At 40.2% G+C, this 26,473-nt stretch overlaps 1 protein-coding gene across 3 annotated transcripts in view; it reads right to left on the reverse strand.

Annotated features, from left to right (window-relative positions):
• The window catches only part of INO80D (INO80 complex subunit D), a 64,296-nt gene extending 46,000 nt beyond the window's left edge, over positions 1-18,296 (reverse strand). The window contains exon 1 of one of the 3 annotated variants that reach the window (XM_082467009.1): positions 14,370-18,296. Coding sequence is in view for 1 of the 3 variants with exons in the window: in XM_082467007.1 (XP_082323133.1) it covers positions 14,220-14,227 (8 nt within the window). In the remaining 2 variants the exon portion in view is untranslated. Of the gene's footprint in view, positions 1-13,524 lie in introns of all 3 variants that reach the window. The other 2 variants (XM_082467007.1, XM_082467006.1) reach the window with 2 other exon arrangements.
• Between the last annotated feature and the right edge of the window lie 8,177 nt (positions 18,297-26,473).

A 26,473-nucleotide genomic window follows, 5' to 3' on the forward strand; every position in this document is an offset into this window, starting at 1 on the left:
ATTGGGTTCAACAGGAGTTTATCTGTTTAATATTTTTACCAATATCCTCCCCCAAAAAACAAAAAACAAAACAAAACAAAAACCTCTTGGATTTATCAGCACCTCCATGTATTTTCTAATTCATCAATTTCTGCTTTTATATTTGTTCATTCTTTCTGCTTACTTTCCCTTTATTTTATTATTTTGTTAACTTCTTGGGCTGAATTCTTTTATTTTCATTCTTTTCTTGCTTAGTAATTTGTTTACATCTATGAATTTTCCTGAGTACTGTTTTAATCATATCCCATAGGTACTAATACACAGAATTCTGATTATCAATACTTTCTAGTTGATTTGGATTTTATTTTTTTATTTCTCCTTTGACCCAAGAGTTATTTAATTTTTTCAGATGGTAGAGTTTTATGCTTCCCTTTGTTTTAGTTCTAGTTAAGAATAAGGAGCATTGGGAATTCCCTGGCGGTCCAGTGGTTAGGACTCCGTGTTTCCACTGCCGGGAGCCCAGGTCCAATCCCTGGTCAGGGAATTAACATCCCACACACACAAAAAAAGAATAAGCAGCATACTGGTATCTGAGTGATTCTCTGGGCCCAGCAAAGGAACCAAGTTTCCAGAGCTCTGAAGACAAGGGGTAACACCCCAAAATATGGACTTATTTTCCACTCCACCTTCATTGGCCTAGCAGCTGCCAAGAACAAAGGCTGCATCTCCAGATACCTAGCAAACAAACGCAGTACTGCTTCATGAATTGATTGCTTCTCTGAGGTGCCCACAAGTGTATTTGGGGAGAAGCTTCACGAGTGAGTCGAGGAACGGCTGTCTTATGAGACTGGAGAGATTCCACAAAAGAATGGATGTCATGAAGGAGGCAATGGTTCAGGCAGAGAACAGCTGCTGAGATTACAAGGAAGTTGGAGAAACAGAAGAAACACTTGAAGAAGGAAAAGAAACAGCTGGCTGCAACTGCCCTCACATCTTTAGAAAACAGCAGCAGTGTAGAGGAGGAGTGTGAGGAAGGACAAAGGTGCTGAGACCTTGCTGAGAGCCCAGAGAGCTGACTGCAGCACACACCCATCCCCTGGGCAAGTGTGTTCTGTCCTCGGCTGCCTCCCAGGAGTGTAAGACCCCGAATGAAGAAAAAGTAAAAGCCCCAGTAGGCTCCTCAGGAGAATGGAATGGAAGACCCATCTCTTTCTCCAAACCCAAGAAAAAGAAATCAAGGAGGAGCTGGTTAGCAGTGATCTTGAAGAGACAGCTAGCAGTGGAAGCCTTCCCAAGAGGAAGAAATCGTTCCCCAAAGAGGAACCAGTTAGTGACCCTGAAGTCAGAAACGAGAGTGCCCCCAAGAAAAAGAGGAAATTCTCTTCCAAGGAGCAGCCACTCAGCAGTGGACCTTTAGAGTCTGCTGGCAGCAAGAACAGCAGCTCTGAGGAAAAGTTCTAAAAGCTATCCCAGGAAGATCAGAATGGACACTTCCCTGGTGGGGCATAACCCACGGAGTATTTCTCAACCCATCCCCTATATCCTAATAAAAACAAATTCACAAGGAAAAAAGAAAAAGAAGGAGCATAATCTGCATATATCTCTATTTTGGATTTGACTGAGTTTTTATTTGGGGACTAACAGATATTCCTGGGAAAGAGTATTCATTGTTTCCAGGGTATGTTGTTAGTTGTATCATATATCATGCTATTAACATTCACTATGATATTACTTACTTTGTTTGCTTTCTCTATCTACCAAGAGCTGGAAGAGATGAATCAAAATCTCCTACCATCATCTTATTTGTTTCTCCTTGTATTTATTTTACAAATTTTAAAGCTGTATTATTTGATACAGAGATTCATGACCACTAGACTGTCACTCTTTATCCATTAGGAAATGCAACTCAATTGATGCTTTTTGTCTTGAATTCAACCTTGTCTGACACTAATACCTGGACTCCATATTTTGGATTTGAACTTGCTGGTTAAGTCTTTGCCCATCATTTTACTCTCAGGTTTTCTGAGGCACTGTTTTAGATCACAGGTCAGCAAACACTGGCTTATAAGACAAATTTGGCCCATTGCCTGTTTTTGTAAATAAAGTTTTATTGGAAGGCTGTTCTGTTCATTCATTTACATGTTGTATATGACTGCTTTCACGCTGTAACAGTAGAACTAGTAGTTGTACCACAAAGCCTAAAATATTTACTAAATTATTATTTGTTGGTCCCTTTTTTAGATGCATCTCTTAACAGGTTTGACTTTTTTGCACCAATCTGAGTCATTTTCTTTTAGTAAATGGGTTCATCCAATTAATAATTTTGTATTTACTTACATGACAAATGTTTCATCTTAATTTTATTACCTCATTTTTTGTATTGTTTTTAGCTTTCAATTCTTATTACATATTTCATTATATAGTCTATTTTCTTGGAAGATTTATAGTCTGTGTCCTTTAAATAACATTTCTTTACTCCAAACTAAGAAAATTAGTATATTTAGCATTATTGTGATTAATCTCATGTTATGAATGAGAAAAATTTCCGTTTTTGTTAACTACCTACCCATTGCAACTCAGTATTTCTTCCTTAGATTATTATTTTTACATTGCTATAGCTTATGACATTTGAACGTTTGTCCTACATTTAAAATTATTCGATGCTAATCACTAATCTTTTAACTTCGTTTTCAATTCATCTCTTGATTCAATAGTTCATAAAATAGTTACCTCCCTTTTCCACATTCCCCACCAAGGACTGACTTATGGAAAATAAGCCATGGCTTTTGTTTAAAAATATATGTCAACTGAAATTATACTTAAACTATAGCTTGCCTGGACGTAAGTCTTGGATCATATATTTTTTTTGTCTATTGACTTTGTATAATTTTTTTCCATGTCTCCTAGAATGTAAAAGCCTGAGGCCAGCCTCTTTTATAGGAGGTTTGATTTTTTTTTCCCCCACTTTAACCTAACAATAAAAGTCTTTATGGGAATTCCCTGGCGATCCGGTGGTTAGGACTCAGCACTCTCACTGCCAGGGCCAGGGTTCAATCCCTGGTCGGAGAATTAAGATCCCGTAAGCCACGTGGTGTGGCCAAAAATTTTAAAAATTAAAAAAAAAAAAAAAAAGTCTCTATATTTAAATACTAGAAACCATTCTAGAATTTCAATTCGTCTTTTATTGTGGGAAACTCTTCCTTAGTATCTTGAATTTTTTTTTCTACTTCATTTATTCTATTGTATTCTTCAGGGGTACCAATTATTGGTATGCTAGATTTACTGTCTTCCATATCTGTTTCCGTCTCTAGTCTTTATTTTTACTTTCTCTATTTTGGATTGCTCAAATTTCTCAAGCTCACCTCCATTATCATCAGCTATAGTGTATATGTGCTGCTTTGAAAGTGACCTTCATTTCTACAATGACTATATTTTCCTCTTTTATTTCATACCCTGGTTCCATGAGCTCACTCTTATATCTTATTTATTTCTTGAGCTTTTGTATCTCATCTTTAAACTCCTGTTTCAGAGGAGCCATGTCTCACCCCCAACTCTGCACACCACCTCCCAGCATAAGGAACTATTTATTCATAATTTTCACTTTCTCTGTTCTTTCTGAAAATGATCAACTCCAACACTCCTCCCTTAAGGCTTGACTCAATGTTGGATTAGTCTCCCCAACTCACAGGGGCCCACATGGCATAGATTAGGGGATGATAATTTAGGCTTTATTTCTCTTCAGTTGACCAGATCAGCAGCTATATGGCTGCATGCTTCCAGTTTCTCCTCTACTCTCAACTTCTTGCAAAAATAGTACGACTCTACGGTTTGTTATTCAACCCCACCTCTCCTGACACTCAGGGAGCACAATGTATATACCAACTTTGACATTCCTAGTAAGGGGATCACTAGTTTCGTCCTCATGGTGTGTCACCTACTTGGGAGGAAGCTGCTCCCCCCACTTTGCTTGAGTTCTACAGAGGAAATCATCCTCTCCTTGCATCCTCTCTTGCCCTGGTTCCATTCCCACTGCACTTAAATAGCACTAATTCATATATTCTGATTATAAGGTTTTTTTAGTTATCAAAGATTGAGTTTTTCTTCTGTTTCTCATTCTCCTTATTCTTTTCAGTTGGTTTAGAGAACAGAGATGTCAGTATTCTGACATCATTAACCAGAAGTATCTTTTAAAATTCTGCACAGTAAAATGTACCAAAATAAAATCAAAATCATAAAACAAATTATCTAGTTTTTACAACAAACATATTCCTTATGTTATTTTCTGTTTATTTTAAAGAATCAACATGTTATTAAAGAAGTTACTAAACTTGATTCATTTTCACTATGTCAGATCCATGTGATTCTAGCTTTAATGACAAGTATTTATTTATTAAACACTGATGGCAAGTCCATCATTTTTGGAGACGCTATAGAGGATACTAATAGTAAAAGACATAATTTTTTCCCTGAAAAGATTATAATCTATGCAATGAGATGCACTCAAAAGAAAGGAAGTGAATAACTGGAGGACTTCACCCAGAGCTCTGAGCACCCAGGCGCCTCTGGTCTCACTAAGCCCAAGGACAGGCCCTCTGTCCAGAGCAATGGATGTCTTCCTCTTTGTGCCCCCTCCTCCGGCCAGCCCTAGCCTCAGAACACAGCTCAGTTGTCACCACATGCAGATTCCCAAAGGCTGAGTTAGTTACATGCTCCTCTGAGGTACTCTGTGCATTTCCCTGTTTTAACCCTTATCACATTCTACTTTAATTGCCTGTTCTTCTGTTGTCTTCCCTCTTAGGAAATAAGCTCCTAGAGGGATAAACAGTTTTCTGTTCATCATTATATCCCAGAGCTTAGCATAGTATCCAGAAATTAATAGCTGCTCAATAAGTACATGCTGCCTACATAAATAGCTTCTGTGTAGTACCTCAATTCTAGGTTGTCTACCCAAAACAGGTTACTAGATTCACCCACCAATCATCAAGTAATTTTAAAAAAATCACTAAATTGGTACTTCAGACAGTCTACACAATAATTTCTAATAGTCATAGCCATATACCAAGAGAAAGTATAATTTAGAAGCTTTAAATTTTTTGAATATTGCAGTACATCTGAGGTAACACCAAACGTTTCATCAAATAGATTCACATAACTTGCTACCCAATGTCTATTTGGCAAATAATATTTTTTAAAACAATGTAAGAATGAATTAAAATCTACCTATTCAACTTCCTCCTAACTCTAAGAATTCATTAATCTATCCAACTGCCCTCTTTCATCATTTGCCACAAGGTGCCAAAGCTCTTGCTAATGATCTCTATGCCATTACAAATAGATGTTTAATTGCAACATCTTATAAACAACTTCTCTTCAACCTTAGTTTTTTTTACATCTACCTGTGATTATTTTTTTCTATTAATATTTCTTTGATTTTTAACGTTTTAAAGTCCTACTAAAAGCCAACCTTCCATCTCCTCTTTGAACAATCACCTACCTGTTCTCCATTTTCAAATCCCTCTTTTAAAAGACCAATTCAGGGACTTCCCTGGTGGCGCAGTGGTTAAGAATCCGCCTGCCAATGCAGGGGACACCGGTTTGATCCCTGGTCCAGGAAGATCCCACATGCCGCGGAGCAACTAAGCCCGTGTCCCACAACTACTGAGCCTGTGCTCTGGAGCCCGAGCGCCACAACTACTAAAGCCCGCACGCCCTAGAGCAACTACTGAGCCCGAATGCCTAGAGCCTGTGCTCGGCAACAAGGGAAGCCACCGCAGTGAGAAGCCTGTGCACCACAACAAAGAGTATCGCTGCTCGGCGCAACTAGAGAAAGCTTGCGCATAGCAACAAAGACCCAATGCAGCCAAAAATAAATAAATAAATAAATTTTTTAAAGCCCAATTTAATCTTTATACTTATATTTTCAATTCCCTAATGTATTCAAACTCACTTTATATACCATAAAAGGAAAGAATGTTGGGGGACAATGGCCCTCTGCTTTGAAATCTAACTTCCTTCTTAATGGGTATTATTTAATATCAAAACCACTTTGTCTATAGGGACTTCCCTGGCAGTCCAGTGGTTAAGACTCTGCACTCCCAATGCAGGGGGCACTGGTTCGACCCCTGGCCGGAGAACTAAGATCCTGCATGTCGCACGGCACGGCCAAAAAAAAAAAAAAATCACTTTGTCTATAAACTGGAAACAACTATTCATCTGGTCTTCTCTACATTAACAGGTTTTTCCTTTTAAATTAAAGAAGAAATCATCACAAAAGCGCTAAGGTAGATCTCAGGGGAAGAAAAAATAACTATATATTTTTCATCTTTTACATCTAGCCTTCCACCACTGAAGTTCTTTACCCCTACTCCACCAAAGGTGAAGTTCACATGGCCTTCACTCATTGACATTCATTGTAGGATAAAATAAGAGAGGAAACATATAATGTATAAAGTCCACATGGTCTTGGTCAAATGTTTTATAGACCCTAATATTTAAATACAATCCCAATGACTAATCCATTTAGAACTATACCTAAGCTCTACCTTTTAATACACAATGAATATCACTAAAAAAAAAATCCTAACCAGACTAAATTTATCACAGCTATAGTACATACTATATTCAGCTGTGGAAATAGCTTCTTTAGAATTAGAATACAAACAGATCTATGCTCCCTTAAAGAACAGAACTAAGGTAATTAAGCACTTAAAAGCAGCAGTAGAATATACACCCTTATTAATTATTACCAAAAATAACTATTACTGAGAATAGACTCACAGAAAGAATATTTTCACAGCAAACATATCCATATACTGAAATTCAAGAGAAGGAAATATGGGTAGGTGTAAAAAAAAAAAATCCTCCTTGATATTACATGCTGAGTTTAATGAAAAATAAATTCCTTTCCATAGTTTCTTTCTTCTTGCAAATACGGAGGAATAAGACATTAGCAGGGAGAAAAGTAAGAAAGGTAAGCTTTTAACAAAAGCAACCTACAGCCCTTTCGGTCTTCCAACAGCAACCATAAACCAATTTGCAAAACTTTGAACATTATTCTCTTTGGGACTGCTACTGTATCACCTCCATGTGGAATCTCTGCATGTCATTACTGTTCTTTTGAGTCTCGAGTTTCAGAAGCACGTTCATTTCACTGCCACAGCATTTTCCCCTAATTGCCATCTGTAATTTTATATTCTACCCCCTTTTTAGAGCCTGGACCTACAACATACCTTACAATTTTTTCTAATCCAACATTAACCTAAATTCTCAGAATGTTAGTTTTCTAATATATTTAATACAAACGAAAAGAAGTTTTACTTATCCCAGATCATATAAAGTCTTAAAAAGCATGTCCCCCCTACTTTAAGCTTTTTTTGAAATGAATTTTAATTCAACTTCATGGAGCATAAAAATGTGATACTAAACAGATTATTATTATTATTGATTTTTTTAAAAACCAGCAATATCCCACATATCAATTTGAAAAGTAGTAACATTAGACTCAGAAATGATAAAAATCTATCAACTGATGTGATTCAAAGAGAAAGATCGTGAGAAAAAACTGCCTATCACCCCAAAATATAAACAATATTCAACATAAAGTTCAAACTAGAATATTTAAAAATAAATTGCTTATTGAATGCCTATTATGTGCCAAACACTGTGCTCAAACAGCACTGTACAAATAAGTTTGCATTGTGAATTTTAATTAAAATGGCCTTTATGCTAGTCGAGTTCTTTACCTAATTTATTAGAAAGGTAAGGCTAGCTCATGCAGCAGTTGAGAGCACTTACCGGCTTCAGTGGGTATCAGAGATGGTGCTTCAATCTGGCTCTGCTAATTACTGGGTGTTTGACCTTGGGCAAGTTATTTAGGTTTCAGTTTTCTCAGTAGTAAAGAAAGGATTACAATAGTAGGTACCTCATCCAGTCACTTAGGAGAATTAAATTAGGTATTTCATGCGCATGGTACTTAGCACATACTCATCACTTAATGCTAAGTACTATTAGAAACAGTAAGTAGTAGTTTATTGGTATTATTTTACTCAAAGATCTGCAGGGCTGAAATGCAGTCTCCAGCTGCTGCTGGTTTTCTGAATGGTACAACGTAATTCTCGGTTAAGTCAGGCCCTCCCACCTTCTTGAGGCTAGAGTAACAGAATCCACTGAGAACTGTTTTCTATAATCCATATTAAAAATCTAATATTAAAAATATCTTCTCCATTCTACAGAACATCTATATTCCTGGTGTTCTGGTGTTCTTAGGATGACAATACTAGCAGAATGAGCAGTGTTTCACTGGGTTACAGCATTTATTAGCTCCAGTTAACAATCCTTTACAACAAATGCTTTCTGAGTTTCTATCCATGCCACAGTCACTCTCAATTGTTACAGAAACCCTATACTGCAGGACAAGACGAAAGAAAAATCAAGCTGTAGTTCTAGTCCTCAAAGTTCTTTTGTTCTAAGAATCTGAAACCAATGGCCTCTTTGTTGCTAAATTCCAGGTACACCTTTCCATCCTTATCTCACTTGACCTCTCTGCAGCACCTGACACTTTCTCTGTCTTGAAAACTCTTTCTGGCCGCTCAGTTAAAGCTTCTCTTGAACCCACACTTAAATGTCAATGTTCCCCAAGATTCTCTTAATCTTGTTTTATAGGGATCCAAGATGAAATGCCTACATGGGCCACAGGGGTGGGCCATGGCCAGACTTTGGCAAACTTTGCTTATCTAAAGGCAGCAGACTCAAACCAGTTCCAACAAGTTGTTGCGATTAAAACACACGGGCGAGCGTGGACCCAAGGTTTCCGGATCTTCCAGTTTTTCAAAGAAGACAAAAATCCAAATTTTCCCACAAAATCTTTTCCATGTCAGCAGCTCATTTAAACTGTTGAAATACAAGATGCGTGACCTTGAGCAAGTTATTTTACAAATCTGTTTCCTCATCTATAAAGTGTCAGTGATAAAGTCACACACAAAGAGTGAATGTCAAACAAAACATTTTTACAGGCTTTCATTTTAATGTCTGCTCTACATCTACCCCAAGACTAGATTATCCCAGGTTTCAAGCAAATGTATAAAACTGTGAATATGCATAAATGCATTTTGGGCCAGAAAGTTCATCAGATTCCCAAAAAAGACTAAGAACCACTGACTAAACCAAGTTTTTCTAATTCTACAACTTCAGCTGTTACCTATACGAGGATGGTTCCCAAATCTACATCCGGTCAACCTATGAAGACCACTTTTACCTCCGTAACAGCCTCTCCACTGACCTCTCCATCTCCACTGCCACCTCGTGAGTCCAAACCTTCAATCTCTTCTCAGCAGCTGTCTCACTTGCCCTCCTTTGTTCCACTTTTTGTACGATTTAAATCTTCTAAAATGCAAATAATTTATTTGGCCAAAGGCCTACATAAATGTAAAATGAATCCAAATCCCTTGGCCTAAGTACAAACTCCTTAGGACCTGGTCAGGCTGACCACTCCCTCTCCCATTATAGATTCCTACTCCCCCAATTCCTACAATTTGCAATACAGAATACTCCTTTGTCCTTAGGCATTTATTAGTACTTGCAGGTCCCACCTCCTGGAATGCCTTTCTAACTCCTCCCATTCGCTCAGGGCAGAAATCCCCCCCTCCTGGAAAATGCTAACTGCTTGCCCCTAGGCCAGAATAAGTAGGTTTCCTTCCTGCAGGCTAAACTATCCCTCACCATTCAAAGATGTAAATGTCAGCTTTATTTTTCTTCTGCACTAGACTGAAAACTCCTCAAGGGCAGACAATGTGTCTTTTTATTACAAGGCCCAGGGCTACCACTAAAGAAGCTAATCTGTTAAATGAATGAAACAGCACTGGCTTCAGCAAATCCTACCATCACCTCAGATAAACATCCTACCCTCCCAAGGTGAGCCTACCAAAGCCACAGACTACTCAGCCCTTCAAAGCCACGCAACACACACAGCTGCAGGCAGATAACTTCAAGAGTTTAAAAGTAGCTAGAAGTAAACCCACCTTCTTTGCCCACTGGTGTACTTACCACTCCTTTACATTTACCAACTCACAGAGTTCAACGACAGAGACTAGGCTAACATCAAGCTACTGAAACTTTCTGTGAATATACTGCTGATTTTTTACTGGCACAAAAATATTTATTTGTCCCATGAAAGTAATTATTATATTGTATCTGTACTCAAATACTTATTAGTATTAATATATGCTGAGTGAAGCACTCATTCACATTGAAAAATTCACATCGAGAATATTAAAAAATCTTTAAAGGAAAATATTGTATAAAGGTCACACACCAGGCACCACTCTAAAGGCTTTATGTGCAATTCCTCATTTAATCATCACAGCAACCCTATGAAAAAGGTGTTATTATCACCCCCTTTCACAGATGAATAAACTGAGACTTAATGAGAGTAAGTAATTTATCCAAGTTACATAGGTAGGATTCAAAGCCAATTTGTCTCCACAGCCCAAGCTTTTAAGCAATACAAAACTATACAACATTGTTAAATGGAAGATCCTGAAATTATGCGGTACGTATATACAATCACAAAATAGGGAAAAACACACACACACAACAAAATGTTAACAATGGTTATCTCCTGAATGGGATGAATATGAGCAAATATTACCTTTAGTCAGAAAAAAAGCAAACAAACAAGAGAAATAGTACAGACGGTGCTAATAGAAAAGTAGAGTGGGCTAGGGGAATTAAGAGCCAAGCACATGGGCTATCTCATCTAATCTTTACATCATTACATCAAAAAAAAGTTATTTCCATTTTATAGCTAAAGACTGAGGAACCTGCCCAGTGGAAGAACTGGGATCAGAACCCAAGGCCCAGCCCAAATACGGCTGACTGCAGGATACTATGCTACAAATAAAATGCAACCAAAAAGCTGTCTTAAAACCAAGTCACATTCTGGGAGAGAATCAGAACCAAGTAGTCTGGCATCTTAAGTGCAAGGAGGGGAAAAAAGAAAGACCTAAGGTTTTCATTTTAAGCTGATCAAAAGTAACTCTGCAAGTGTCCCCAAAAAGCCAGGACCAGCCATTACAGTTGGGGTTCTGGAACAAACTCATACCTAAAGGAAGTGGGGAGGAGACTCCACTACTGTTTGTTTTGCAAAGCACAGAGTCACATTAGCATAAGTTAAATGGACTTGGATGGGACACCATTGTATATGCAGTGGAGTATCTCCTTTGGGGACAATTTGCTGCCTCCACCCCAGTCTCACCAATTCATCCATTGTTTACAAGTTACCAGGTGTGTGTGGGGAGACACGGAGTGCTACCCGTCTCAGAATATTGCTGTTAACTGTATTCACATACAAATACCTCTCATTATCAATAACTACTGTTCCAAAGCTGGATAGTGAGAGCTACTAACGCTGGGGAAATATTTCAGGTAAGAATGAATGGATCAGCATTTTTTTTTTGAAATGACATGTTTAATTTTGGGTGCTCTGACTTGGAAATTTTTAAAGCCATCTAAACTATAATTTCATTTCTCTAAAAATAGTACTAACATTACTCACTGAGAAAAATGGTTGGGGTAGGGTATACAAATTTCCTTACACAATCTTTTGGAGGAAAGAAAACGATTACTTCAGACTTATAAATGAAAATTAAACATCTGTTTTTGAAACTAAATATTCAATAGTGAAAAAGTATATTACCTTAGCAACTTAAAATTCATTCAATATTTGCCTTGAAAGTCTTTTCTTAGTTTCAAATACAATGTATTTGAAACCCACCATTCCTTCAAAAATAAAGTAGCCCATGGGGTGATTTAGATTAGGAAAGATGTGGAGGCCGGGGGAGTTCAAAACTTTTGGGATTTGTTCATATACAGATTTTGAAAGTCTGGGAATATGACGCCAACAATATACCTTAAAAATATCAAATTATGAGGCAAAGAGATTTTTTTAAACCTTAAAATGTCCTAAGAGACTCATAGACTTATTTCTTCCATCCAATATGCTCCAAAAATAAGGACAAGCTATAACAGAAGTAATAATTTTGGGTACACAGTATATGAAAACATCGAAATCAATAAGCAATTTCAATTAATCAATAAAGTTAAACAACCATTAAATGTAATTTGCATTTTTGTAAGAAATCCATACAATCTCAAATATCAAGCCTTTCTTAAGTAAAATAGTAAATGGCTGGATGGCTGTCATTGTGGAGAAACAGAAGGAGTTTTATTTTAGGCAGACAAAAGGAAAAGAAGACACACTTAGTAAGAATCACAGAAGGAATCTCACTTCCACGCCTAACAGAAGTCAGCACTGACCAAGTCCTGGGTTACCCCTTGCCCTCTGCAAGTACCACCTTGTCCCTGGGTAACAGTGCTCTGGGGGGGGGTGGGGGTTGAGCGGTTAGAATGTGGAACACCTCTGCCAGCCAACTCCAGCCTGCTACCAGGCAGGACACACATACCTACACACAACCTCCTGTCCTAGGTCTGCTAAAAAAAAGCTGGGAAGAAAAGAGCGAATGAAAGAGGAAAAAATCACCTCTCCAAACATGCCCACGCCGGGGGCTGGGAGTGGGGGGCAGGGCACATTAACATTTCGACTTCCACACTAAAGAACACCAGGAGGTTAAGTGTAGCCACAGGAAACATCCCATCCCCGAAAACCAGGAAATCTAGATTTGGAAATTTAAGTTTTCGATTTTTTTTTTTTAACTTTCAAAACTCACGGCACCAAAATATAGCTAAAATTGGATCCGTTTAAAACATAGAAAAAAAAAGAAAAAAACCCATACCCAAACCACACCGTGTCAGCTATGTTCAGTTCCCCGAGGACTCTTCCACAGACCCTTTTGAGTTGTGGCAATAACAAGTTTCCTTAAAATGCCCATTTTTCTATTTCTAGGGTCGAACCTAAGAGTATCACAGAAATCCAAATAGTTGTTATCAGAATAAATAAACGACTGATCCTTAAACTGCAGACTTTGTTTCAAGAGCTGCCCTGCCCACCTCCACTCCCTCCTCATTCTTAATGCTTCCCAGCAGGGTCCGTCCTGAGAACCTGGGTCTCCCTCTTGGGTCCCGTCCCCGCGCTTGTTTTCCCGGACATTGACCAAATAGGACAGGAAACTCCTCCATCTGGGGGCTGCTCGAGACATCCAGCCCCCTCGCACTGACAGGCTCCTCACCGCTCCCTACCTCTTTCCCTCAGCAAGGCTGTCCAGAAAAGGGGGCTCGAGACCCAAAGGAGCCCGGGATGGGAGGAGGGTGGGTGCTCAATCTGAACCTAACACCCCTGGTTTCCGGGGTGAGGGCTAAAAAAGCGATTAGGAAAGCCTGCCCCGTAGAAATACCACCTGAATTTACCTCCTCCCTTCCCACTGCAACAAGCCCAGTCACTAACTAATAAGCTAAGACAAATCCCTGGAAAACTTTTGCAAACGGGCCGAGAGGGCCCTCTCCCCAGCCGGGGGGCTCCCGGGGAAGGGGCTGGAGTCTACAGCCCTGGAAGGGCTCGCCGGGGAGCGGGCGAGGGGTGCAGGGGCGGAGTACCTTCCACGGACAGGAACTGGCAAAGAGTTTCAAAATAGCCGAGTGCTCTCCCCCACGCCCTCGGGGGTCGCGAGCGCTAGGACCGGGGCTCCCCGAAAGGAGACCAGCCCCCAATTCGGGCCTAAAAGGAAACTTTCCGGGCCGCGGCTGCACCTGACTCCTCACCACCCCTCCACCCCACCCCACGCCCGCCAGGCCGCCCGCCCCGCCCCGGCCTGGCCGCCCGGAGCGCAGAGGAGGGGGAGAAATAAATTCAACTATTACCGGAATCGGGGGTGGGGGGCGTCGGCGAGAGACCGGGGGAGGGGGCGGCTGGGCGCCCATTCCCCGCTCCTAGGCCCTGACGCCCCGGTCCCGGCCGCCCGGGCCTGCCGCCCCGCGGGGGAGCCTTCCGGGGCCCCGCGCAAGATTCGGCCCAGCAGCGCCGCCGTCCCGCCCGGAGGCCCCGGGGGACCCGAAGGGGCGCGGGGAGGCCCAGGGTGCGGGGGCAGGGCGCGGCCGCTGCGGCGCCCGCCGGCCCGAGGCCTAACCGGCGCCCCCCCCCCCCACCCCACCCCGGCCCGCGCAGGCCGCGCCGCTCGCCCCGCTCCGGCCCCGGCTGCACCCCCGCCCGGCGGCCCGCCGTCGTCAACCGTGGGCGCCCCCCAGGCCCCCGAGTCTCCAGCCCCCGCCACCCCGGCGCCGGCCCCTCTCACCCTTTCATTCTCTGCCCGGGGCCTGGCGCGGGCCGGCGAATCCCCGGCCTCACGTAAGCGCGCTCGCCGCCCGCCCTGCCTGCGCGGCCCAGCCCGCCGCCCTACGGGAGCCCGGGGATGTGGGCCGGGCCTGGGGCCGCCTCTGCTTACCTTTCAGCTGGTTTTTTTTTTTTCTCCTTCCCCCCTTTTCCCTCGGCTGGTCTGACAGATCAGAGTGAGAGGCGCTGGCAATGGACTAGGAAGCTCGGCCGCCGCTGCTACTGCTCCCCCCTGGGCTCCGGCGAGAGCCTTTCCCTGTCAAGCAAGAGGGGTGAGGATCATATTTTTATTTTGGAAACTAAAAAGTGCTCCCAGGGTCGGTGATTATTAAGGGGAAATCCCTGAATATACTCTCCAGCCAAGAAGGCAGGGCTGCCGGAGCTGCACAAGAAGAGGCAGCAGCCTCCTACAGCACCACTACAGGCACTGCGAGGACATAACACCAGAGAGCCGCTCCTCTGCCCTCCGAAACGACAACTTTCCTACCATCTTGGAGGCAGAGGAAAGGGGGGCCGGGGGGAAAAGTGCACCCGCTCCCGATAAAGTACAAATTTCGACTTCTCATCTCTGGAAAAAAGTCCACACCGGCCGTCTACACCGGCGCCTGGGGGAAAAAGCGGGGAAGAAACTGGGGGTGCTTGAGAAACGTTTGCATTTGCACCAGGGGGAAAAATGTTTCTGCATCTTCTGATGGCAAGAAATCTTTACAAGACACAGGTTTTCCGGTGATTATTGTTTTCTGTTTAATTTTTTCCATGTTCGTGAGAGTGGTGTTTGAATTTTTTTTCAGGCTAATAATGATTTTTTTTTCCGTTACAGATCTAAGTTCTGGGTCTGGTGGTCAGTTTATAAATTTGGACTTCAAGAGACTTCCTAGCCACTTTACTTGTCTACTTATTTATACGTTTTTGTATTGATATACAGAGAGATTTATATGTTTCCTTATAGATAAAAATTTGTGTTATATAGTCCCCTCCAAACTGAGATTGCTGGAAGACAGTTGTAAAGGGATGTCTTTTGTCTCCTTTTCTCAAAGCAATGTAAATAAAACCTATTGATTGCCCAGAAGGGCAAGATACAGTTGTTTATTTTTCACAGTGCAAATTAAGGCAGAGATCACTGGGGGCATAAATACAACTTAAGTGTAACTGACCACCTTTATAGAAATAATCCTAATGCTGTTATGGTCTGCCCATGAAGAAATGTTACTGTACAACTGAAAACAGATTTTAAAGACAGCTTTAGATTTTCTCTGAGTACAATTGCTTATTTAGAATTATGTACAGGCATTTAATTTTTATTTTAATTTAGATCCTTTAAGGTTTAGATCTTTGGTGCGTTACACATGTTGCTGTCCACTTTGTGTCACAGAATTGAGAAATGTGTCTATTGTTGTTAGAGTTGAAATGTTCAGAATTTCTAATGTGCTGCCAAACTGTGTGAAGTGCTTTTAATATATTGCAATGGATGTCATGAATCTACTTTTTTCTAATAAGCAAAGCTTAGTAGATAGATGGGAACAAAGTCACACAGTGCAGAGCTAACACAGAGGTGAGGGAGAGAAGGGTGCTGCCCACTTGCAACAATTCCCATAGAACTCTTACTGGAGAAGAACAAATTGCAGAGATGTTGCTGTTTTTATGAAGAAAGAGAAGAATACTAGAAAATGAACAAAAGGTCTTTTTGTATGTTCTACAGGGAATGATAAATTGAATCTTGTACGAAGAGTTATTTTTCTGACGCAGGTTGGCTGACATAGTGGGAATGAATTTGTAAAAGTAGTGCCTTGCATCAGTAGAATATTTTTAATTGGGGTATAGTTACTTTACAATGTTGTGTTTCTGCTGTACAGTGAAGTGAATCAGCTATGTGTATACATATATCCCCTCTTTTTTGGCTTTCCTTCCCATTTAGGTCACCACAGAGCATTGAGTAGAGTTCCCTGTGCTATACAGCAGGTTCTCATTAGTTATCTATTTTATACATATTAGTGTATATATGTCAATCCCAATCTCCCAGTTCATCTCACCCACCCCGCTCCCTTACCCCTTTGGTGTCCATACGTTTGTTCTCTATGTCTGTGTCTCTATTTCTGCCTTGCAAACAGGTTCGTCTGTACCATTTTCTAGATTCCACATGTATGCGTTAATATACGATATTTGTTTTCCTCTTTCGACTTACTTCACTCTGTATGACAGTCTCTAGGTCCATCCAGGTCTCTACAAATGACCCAATTTAGTTCCTTTTTATGGCTGAGTAATATTCCATTGTATGTATATACTACATCTTCTTTATCCATTCATCTGTCAATGGACTCAGTAGAATATATAATTTGTTTCATTTAAAATTTATTACAAAGCATTTAGAAATAACTGATGACTCACTTTAAAATGTTTATTTTTTGAGCTTCCAAATTTAGAAATTCCCATAATGTTAAAATGAGTTCAGATATTGCATGTAACAGATATTTATTATTTTCATGCTGACCCCCATCTTTATCATCTATATTTGAATACAGTACCTGAATAGTCTTGGTTTTCTTTTGCAGTTTTTTTCCCTTACTCTTTGCTAGAAAAATCTAAAGTAATTAAAGTAAAATTAACTGATTCTTATGATCTCAGAAACCTCAGTTATGAAGTTGTGTTCTATTTACAGTTGTTTTTTTAATGTTTGGAAATCAAACACTTCGGTCATAACAAGGAAATCCGTTCCCTTAATGAAGAAATCTAGTGGACTTGAAAAACGTGTTTTTGAGCAACTTGTTTCTTATATGTGACATGACATGACTTTGTAGATCTGCTTTGAATTTTTCGAGATATTAAGATGTGTTTGCTTTAAGCTGACTGGACCCTTTTATGCAATCCCTCTTGTGACCAACAAGCTTGTTTGCGTGATGTCCATCTGGGATAGGGATATGGCGCATAATCTTAGCATTTCAGTGTCTTTCTCTTTATAAAGCTTGACTTGTACAGGGCTGTGATCCATGATGTTTATCCACCAGCTGAGCTAAATAGCCCAGACTTGGGGAATTACAGCCCCAACAAGAAGAAATCCTGCTACGTTTGTAACATTGGTGAATTTGATTGGTCAGTGTTTATTTCGGTTGATAATTGAACTCATTTCAGGTGTTATTATCTCTAATTCCTAGAAACTACAGTTGCTGACAAAACTACTGACATAATTAACCTTAAATAAACGTATTTTGCCCAATAAAATTCCCAATACTGTACTCAAATTTGGCTAACATTGAGCCCCTAATACATCTTGGTAACCTTGCTGGACACTTTTATGTATGTGCTCTGGTTTAATTCCCCCAAGGGCTCCAAAAAGTATTATTTTTCTTTCCCTTCTCCCCTCCTCCTCCTCCTCCTTTCCACTTCTTTCTTCTTTTAAATACAGTTGGGATAATCGTCTTCAATTTCAAGGAATGTAGACGTTCTTGGCCCTAAGGCTTTCAATAAGACTCCAAATCCTTTCGCTCTATAGTTTTTGAGGTGCCTTCCACAGCTCTATACGCTATATCTGGAAATGCTAAGTTTCTGCCATTTACTCTTTGCCAAAAACAAACTGAGTAGCCAGCAGCTGGAGCCCCTTCATTCACTAGTGGCAACCAGCGGCTTATTTCACCTTCATGAAGTCTAGTACCTAAGTCTATCCATTGTTTTGAGACAAATATATATGTGTCAATTGAAATGCACTGTGTTTAAGAGAGATTTCCTTCCTGATCCTGAAAGTGAACAGTACATGTAATGCACTAGCATAATTAGAAATCTTACCTATGTTGTAAAGTTATGGTAGTTTCTAAAAGATCTAGTCAGTGGATGAAGTGACCTGGAGCCATGAATGCCAGAGTTTTACCTATGTGATACTTAGAGCAGTAGTGTCTTTTATTTATTCTGTTATTATGCCTTAATTTCACAAGTAGCTTGTTTTGGCCTTTAGTTGAAATAGGAGATACTTGCCTTAATATTTTTACTATTATAAACTTTAATTGATCTGCCTTTTGGTATTAATGATTTTAATTTTGTAAAAATTAACCACCTAAAAAAAAAAAAGAAAATTAACCACCTTATTGTGAACACTATGGTGAAGAAAATGCCACCTAGGGAATTCCCTGGTGGTCCACTGGTTAGGACTCCACACTCTCACTGTCAAGGGCCCAGGTTCAATCCCTGCTCCGGGAACTAAGATCCCGCAAGCCACGGGGTGTGGCCAAAAGAAAAGAAAAGAAAATACAACTTATATTCTTAAAAGAGCTCATTCACAGATTGTGTGGATTTAAAGTGAAAGATTTATGCATGTTTAATATATTAGATGTTTTTAAGCAATAAAGCCATGCCTTTATTGGCGAATGTTTTCCTGACAGAATCACCAAGTGTTTAAAAAGACACTGACAGCAGACATGGTTATACAAATTTAGTGGGGGGGGGGTTTGAGAGAGTAGGGGTGTGATTATAAACCTTCCCTAATCACAGAAATGTTTTTTCCTAACATTTCTAAAGGCAAACTCTGAAGTCGTACCAAGAGGTCCCTAGTAGTTTGAAAACTTCCAAGGAGGTGAAAAGAAGTGTGTGTACAGAGCCTAAAAGTTTTCAAAAATCATACTATTATGGCCATAAATGTAAATTTTTTTCACTTTAAGCATTTCTGTTTTGGAAACATTTGTTGGTAATGTTTCTATCTAAAACAAAGATTTTAGTTGTACTGTGGTTACTGTGCCACGAAGAAAATGTTTCTGAGACAAGCATTGTATTTGGGAGACATCCACATCATAGCTTTAGGTTATTCGAATATGACATTTCTATAATATAGATGCAACTATAGTCAAAACACACATGATCAGGTAATCTCCAAGTTCTGACACCTACCCAGGGGCACTGAGACCTGGGGACTACTACCTAATGCCAAGCCAGAAACCAAGAAAGTCTTTTTTTTTTTTTTAATCCCCATAAGGGACAAAAGATATCCTCCAAAAACCAGATGGTCACTGGCAACAGCAGGGGCAAGACATGTCCCTGGTGCCATTTCACTGCCTTCTCGTCATGCTGCAGGCAGAGGATGTGCCATCGCCCTGGCCGTAGCATTCTTGGGCCGTTTTATTGACTCCTTACCTTACACTGAGGAAAACACCTCTCCAACTGAAGTCGTTTTCTAAGTAATGGTTAGTAAAAACACCCCAAAGCAGTATTAAAGATTGGATTTGGGCAGAATTATAAGTGTTAGTCAACTTTTTCTATAATTCATAATGAGAAAACTGTCCCAGAGGTGGTGGTTAGCTAAAACATTGCAGTAAGAAGAGAAATCCATAGAGTCCTGGGAATAATAAGCAGAGATCAGCATAAAGGTGACTGTTCATTTCTGCTACATTCCTGGTTAAGCAAGCTTTGTAGACCCGCTGGGAACTTAACCACTATTTCCATGGGAAAATAAATCCCAGGTTCCAAATAACTAATTCACAGCGATATTCTGGAACACAGCCCATTAATAAGTTTGGACTTCCTGTACTATAATAACTTTGCCATATATTTGTTACAGGCTGCCAGAATTCAATAGTAAGGGTGGGGAAAAGGGGGAAATCCTCTCATTCAGTTAAAGTAAGGAATAACTATTTAACACAATTTAAACAGCTTGATTTAAATTCAGGTAAGGAAGATTATCAAAGATATAATATGGTGAGACCAGTTGCAGTACACCAGGAAGAGGAAAAGACCTCAGTCAAAAATAAAAATTGTACTGTTTACCTTAACTGTATACACATGGTGGTTCTGTTTTATACATACCTGGGTGCTGTATGGTCTTACAGTAGGTATTTGCATTTTGTGTTATTCTTAAGGAAAACCAGAAGGAGAAAGAAATGAGGGCACAGAAGTAGATAAGATTCTACTAAAAATTACCCAACCTAGCCTCCTCCTATTAGGCTGATGCTGCTTTTGCCCCGCAGAGCAAGCCACGGCCATTCTTGTCGTGATGCCTCTGTTGTTCTCAGCTCAGCCAGGTAAATCCCACTCTGCTCTGAGGACTGGTTCAAAATCTTGTTCCTGAAGCCTTCTGGTGCCAACCTGAGTGTACAGCGACCTTATTCTTACTTTAATGCCTTGAGTTGTTTTCTAGGATTTCTCTTTTCCCCACATGCGTTCCTTTTGTGCAGGAGGAGCTCTAATGGTTTAAGAGCTTAATCTCCAGGCCAGGCCATCTGGTTTAGAAACTTGGCTCTACCATTTTCCTTGGTAGTGTGACCCTGGGCAAGCTACTTAACCTCTAAGGAATAAGAACAGTACCTACCTCATTGCATTGTTTGAGGATTACAGGGCATAGTGCACGTAAGGCACAAGGCGGGTCTTAGTGCCGTGTAAAGGTCAGCTGCTCTCTCTGGTTGCTTGCCAGTAAACACCTTACAGGCAGCACATCCCAAGGTCAGGGAGTACTGCTTTGTTTGTGTTGTGTTTTGTTTTTAAACACTACCAAGACAGTGGCCTTAGCAGCACTAGTCACAAGTTGAATTAATTCAATACAGAAAAAGAAGACTATGATTATGCCATACCAAATACCTACAAAAACAATCCATTATTTTTTTTTTCCAGATATTTTTGAATACCCAGATAGTTGACAGTCAGTAGCAAAGATTTTTAAGTTTAGCTGAGATTTGGGTGTCCTTCAGACTCAATCAAGGTCTTAAAGAATATAAAATGAGGACTTCCCTGGTGGCGCAGTGGTTAAGAATCCGCCTGCCAATGCAGGGGACACGGGTTCGAGCCCTGGTCCAGGAAGATACCACATGCCAAGGAGCAACTAAGCCTGTGTGCTGCAACTACTGAGCTTGCACTCTAGAGCCTGCGAGGCACAACTACTGAGCCGTGTGCCACAACTACAGAAGCCCACATGCCTAGAGCCTGTGCTCCGCAACAAGAGAAGCCACCGCAATGAGAAGCCCACACACTGCAACGAAGAGTAGCCCCTGCTCACAGCAACTAGAGAAAAGCCTGTGTGCAACAACGAAGACCCAACACAGCCAAAAATAAAATGTAAACAAATAAATTAATTTTAAAAATATATATATATATATAAAATGAGATACAGGAAGAGTACATACAGAACATATAGCAAGAGAAATATTGTGACCAGTTAATGCCTTTTCATTAGCCGTTCTAAAGAGAGAGATGCATTTAAATTTCAATATGAGATATTGGAGAAGACGTTTCTGACAACAAGGCATAAAAAGGTTTACGAAATATCTTCAAAGCAAGTCATCCTGGGACTTCCCTGGTGGTGCGGTGGTTAAGAATCCGCCTGCCAATGCAGGGGACACGGGTTCGAGCCCTGGTCCGGGAAGATCCCATGTGCCGTGGAGCAACTAAGCCTGTGCGCCACAACTACTGAGCCTGCGCTCTAGAGCCCGTGAGCCACAACTACTGAGCTCATGTGCCACAACTACTGAAGCCCACACGCCTAGAGCTGTGCTCCGCAACAAAGAAAAGCCACTGCAAGGAGAAGCCCACACACCGAAACAAAGAGTAGCCCCTGCTCACCACAACTAGAGAAAGCCCATGTGCATCAATACCCAATGCAGCCATAAATAAATAAATACATAATTTTTTTTAAAAAAAGTCATCCCACAGAGGGAATAGTAGGTGTTTGACACATTTAATGTTTCCAGTGAACTGTTTGATAGGGCAGGTACTAGCTTATTGTTTTAAAATGCACAGTGTTAAGGAGTAGACAAAGTGTGGGGTTTAGATCAGAAAACCATGTGTGAATTCCAGAGGTAATATTTATTTACTAACTGTACAAACTAAGGCAGTTTCCCGAGACCCTCAAACCTCAGTGCCCTCATTCTCAACACAATTGCTTGAATAAGATGATTTATAGAACCATATGTAGTATACTATATGATATATATCAGCCACTCCACAACTGTCCATTTCCATTTTTTGTTGCTGAATTCATAGAAAATGTCTAGAATTAAGGCAGGACTTTAATTAGAAAACTATAAAAAGGGGTCTTGCTCTAGAAGCAATTTCTCAAGTATTGAAGAACAAATATCAAATTAATTAGAACCCTATTTACTACTTTTTTGCATGATTTGTGTGAGATTTCTCTTTTTGGTTAGTTACTAGTGCTCTTGAGAAAATGATTATTTTTTAAAAATATGATCAAACTGTATATTTTCACAGTAAGAACAGGCTCAGCCAACACAAAACCACAAGCGTTTATTCACTCAGCCATGTGCCAGACAGCTATGCATTTCCCTGGCACTTGGCTCTAACAGAGAATGATTATGGGGTCTTCTTATTCAGGGTACGGGGTGATACAGTGGTGAGAGACCCCATCTCAACTCTGTGGCATAGAGTCTTTACAAGAGGGAACTTAAGAAATCAGTTTGGCAGCTTATGACCTACTAAAAAGAATAGAGTGATATAGAATAGAAAATATCCAAAGTCATCGCAGTCGAAGTATTATTTCACAAAAAATTTCAGTTATAGATACATATATGTATATTTTTATGGTGGGTTAAGGACAAAAAGTTGAAGAGATACTGCTATATCTTATGAGGCTGACGTTCGTAGCATCCTGCAGTGGTTTAGTGAGCAAGCAGACGGTCCCAGTCCTCATTGGCTTTACAGTCTAGGTACAGGATAAGGGTCTGAATTGCCCTGGTTGAACACTATAGGGAAGGTGAGGCCTGAGAGGAACTTGGAGACCACTGCGCTTAAAAATATTTTAAGTTTTTTTTTTTCCGACTCCTGGCCAAGCTGGACACATCTGTGGTAAATCTGCTGGCTGATGAGAACATTTGACCCTGGATAGGTTATCTCATCAAAATACAGTTTGTCCATGCAGTTTAGCTTGCCGTACCTCAAAGATACGAAGGAGTGGTTGTATGGTCAGAAGAATGAAAGAGAACCTGGAAACACTGGGTCTTCTTTGCTGGTAAAAATAAACTGAACAGGCTTGTGATTCAAGTCAATGAAGGAAGTAGATCAGCTGAACATTAAATTGTTTACCTACAAGTCAAAGATAACTTGCATCTCCAATGAAGTATTTATGACTAAAAGGAAGTATTTTTTCACACAGCAGGTTCTGACCATATAGAACTTAATTCAAAAGATAGAATTTGTTGCAAAGGTTAACTTTCTAACAGTTGAAAGTAGGACACTCAGCCCGAGTTGGTTAACCTTCTCAGTTAGCAGGGTATTTATTGAGTGCTCAATGGGCATGGTACTCAGTTAGGCTCTGCAGGGAAGTAAAAGAAAATATGATACACAGTTGTGTACAGGGAGTTTACTATCTACTCGCAAGGTAAATGACATCTGGGAAGCCCTTGGAGAACAATTAAGGGCTCAGTAGGGAACAAAATGGGCAGAGTAAGAGAAGCCTGCCTTGGGTTACTGTGGGAGATCCGGCCCTGACTCAGTAGCCGAGGGACCCCTGGCTGCCCTCAGAACTCCGAGCCTCTCCCACTCCTAAAACCAATGAGAGTACGTGTATAGATTCAAGAAGATCTGTGGACGTCTCTAGCACAGTCCTGGCACATAGGAAATACTGGATCAGTGTTTGTTGAATTTAAATGGAGAGAATTTTTATTTACCTGGACAGAGAAAATGGCATTTGGTAAAGCAGGAGTGAGCATGTCTCAACAGAAGGTGCGTGAGGAAAAATGGAGGAAAAGACAGCAGTAGGGTAGGGCCCAGTTAAGAGGACTTTGAGAGCCAAGCTGAAAAGTTCAAACAGATGTTAACAGGCAAGATCTTCTGGACTTCTCTGGTGGTCCAGTAGTTAAGACTCCACTCTCCCAATGCAGGGGGCCTGGGTTTGATCCCTGGTCAGGGAACTAGATCCCACATGCTGCAACTAATTTCCCACATGCCGCAGCTAAAGATCCCGCATGCTGCAACTAAAAAAGGTCCCGCGTGCCGCAACTAAGACCCAGCGCAGCCAAACAAATAAATAAATAAATGTTTTTTTAAAAAAAGATCTGCTATTTAATTATTCAAGGAGTACCTATGACTCATTTATAGTGTGCTAGGCACTGTGGTTAGGATATTAGGGAAACAGCAGTCCCTGCCCTCAAGTGTCTTACGTCTGGCAAGAAAGGAGACAATTATTGTTTGGGGGATGTTTTATTTTTATACAGACCCTACTTTTAAAAATATAAACTGTGAAGGCTAGGGCTTTTTTTGTTTTGTTTTTATTTATTTATTTGGCTGTGTGGGTCTTAGTTGCGGCATGCGGTCTCTAGTTCCTTGACCAGGGATCGAACCCAGGCCCCCTGCATTGGGAGCGTAGAGTCTTAACCACTGGACAGCCAGGGAAGTCCCAAGACTAAGGGTTTTGTCCTTTTTTTTTTTTTTTTTTTCCTCTTGAGCTATTTTGTTGACTTAGCATCTAGAAGAGTGCCTAGCACAAAATATGCACCATAAATATTTGAATTAATGAATATTTGAGATTTTGAACTTTTAAGCAGTACAATCTCTTTGAGACTGTTAGATAATTAAGATATGGCTTCTGGATAGGTTAAATGAGAAAGGTTCTAAGGAAGCAAGTATGGACTTTCTGTTGTCAATCTCACTACAGGTCCAAGATGATTAATAAAATATCTGTACAATTTTAATTATGTCAATAACCTTTGAGCATTATATTCCATTTGACCATGTTATAGTCCAGCTAAAAAAAATCTGGGGGTGGTGTTAAGTATTCTTGGCATATTTCTGTTGTACATTCTTTTTTTTTTTTTTTTTTTTTTTGACCACACCGTGCGGCTTGCAGGATCTTAGTTCCCTGACCAGGCATCAAACCCACGCCCTTGGCAGTGAAAGCTCAGAGTCCTAACCACTGGACCGCCAGGAATTCCCCAAGTGTTGTACATTCTTTATTGGTAAAAACACTTAAAATGTATGCTCTATTTTTGTTTATGTATTTATTTTCTGTATACTCTACTTTTAAATGACATTTAATGTCACTTAATATTGAACACTTGACAGGTTAACAAATACAATATAAGAGAATCACCCGAAGTAAAAGGCAACCATACAAGAGGGAAAAAGTATGGCTTTCATTAAAGCCTTTTGCGCGGAAACGCTCAAGCATATTTGAGCAAATGTCTTGGAGTATTCCCTTCCCCCATTTTGTAGGACGTGATCAATTATACCATCTGCTCCTCCAGGTAACTTGGCAGCTGTTAATTAACTAACATTGTTCCCTGAGTTTTGCTGTCACCATAGATGGTTCCAGAACATAAGAACCAAAGATTTGTCAGAATAGCTTTCATACTACAAGTTTCCTTTAAATTATAGACGGGAAAAAAAAAATCAATATTGACCAACTGGGAAGAATTAAATAAATATTTACATAGTCATAAATCATTTCAGTTTTCTCAGAGCTTATTACCATGATGTTTTATATATCTAAGTGTTTTAGGTGTGCACAGCAAGAGCAGTTAAGTAATTTAATACCAACAGAATTTATACTTCAAATGGGGAAACAGTGGATCATCTCAGTTTGTGGTAAGATACACAGATGCTTCCTGTTGCTCCCTCCAGAATGATGTTAACATTAACCTCAGAGGAGGCCGTTAAGCCAGCCTTGAGCTAGATGGTAGACACTATGTTTCTCTCTATGGAGGAAGGAGGGAAGAATTACATTACCTAAAATGTATGAGCAGCAAAGTCAGTACTTCATGTAATAATCACTGATGCAGTGATAAATTATCACTCAGTCTCTATAGCAGGTGTCCAGTTCTCTGAAATGAAGCTAAGAAAAAGATTATAGGGAAAGGAGACACATGATACCATTCTTAGAAAACTGATGTAAATACTCCATGCAGGTCATTTGCCCTTTTTTTCTCTACTGAAAGGGCATTTCTATCTTGTCTGAATCAAACTGTTCAAACAGTGTTTTTTGCTTCCCTCCCTCTGTCTTGACTCGAATTCAGGAAACTTCTGAAATGTTCATTTTTTTAAGCTGTTGAAAGGATTTTGTGTATTTATAGTTTTACATGCCAACTCCTTAATTTGAAATAATAGTAAAAAGCAAACATCAAAGCAACAACCACAAAAGCCTCCACAATATACTAATTGTCTAATTTTTTCATTTTTGGATTACATCCATTAATAGTATTTGTTTTCATTAATCTATACTGTTGCATCAAAGCCATCACAATGTTGAAGCATACTGAGTCTTCCAAAACACAATAACTCTTCCAAAATTTAGCCATCTTA

This window comes from Balaenoptera physalus, assembly GCF_965194825.1.
Source record: "Balaenoptera physalus genome assembly, chromosome: 6".
Taxonomy (NCBI): domain Eukaryota; kingdom Metazoa; phylum Chordata; class Mammalia; order Artiodactyla; family Balaenopteridae; genus Balaenoptera; species Balaenoptera physalus.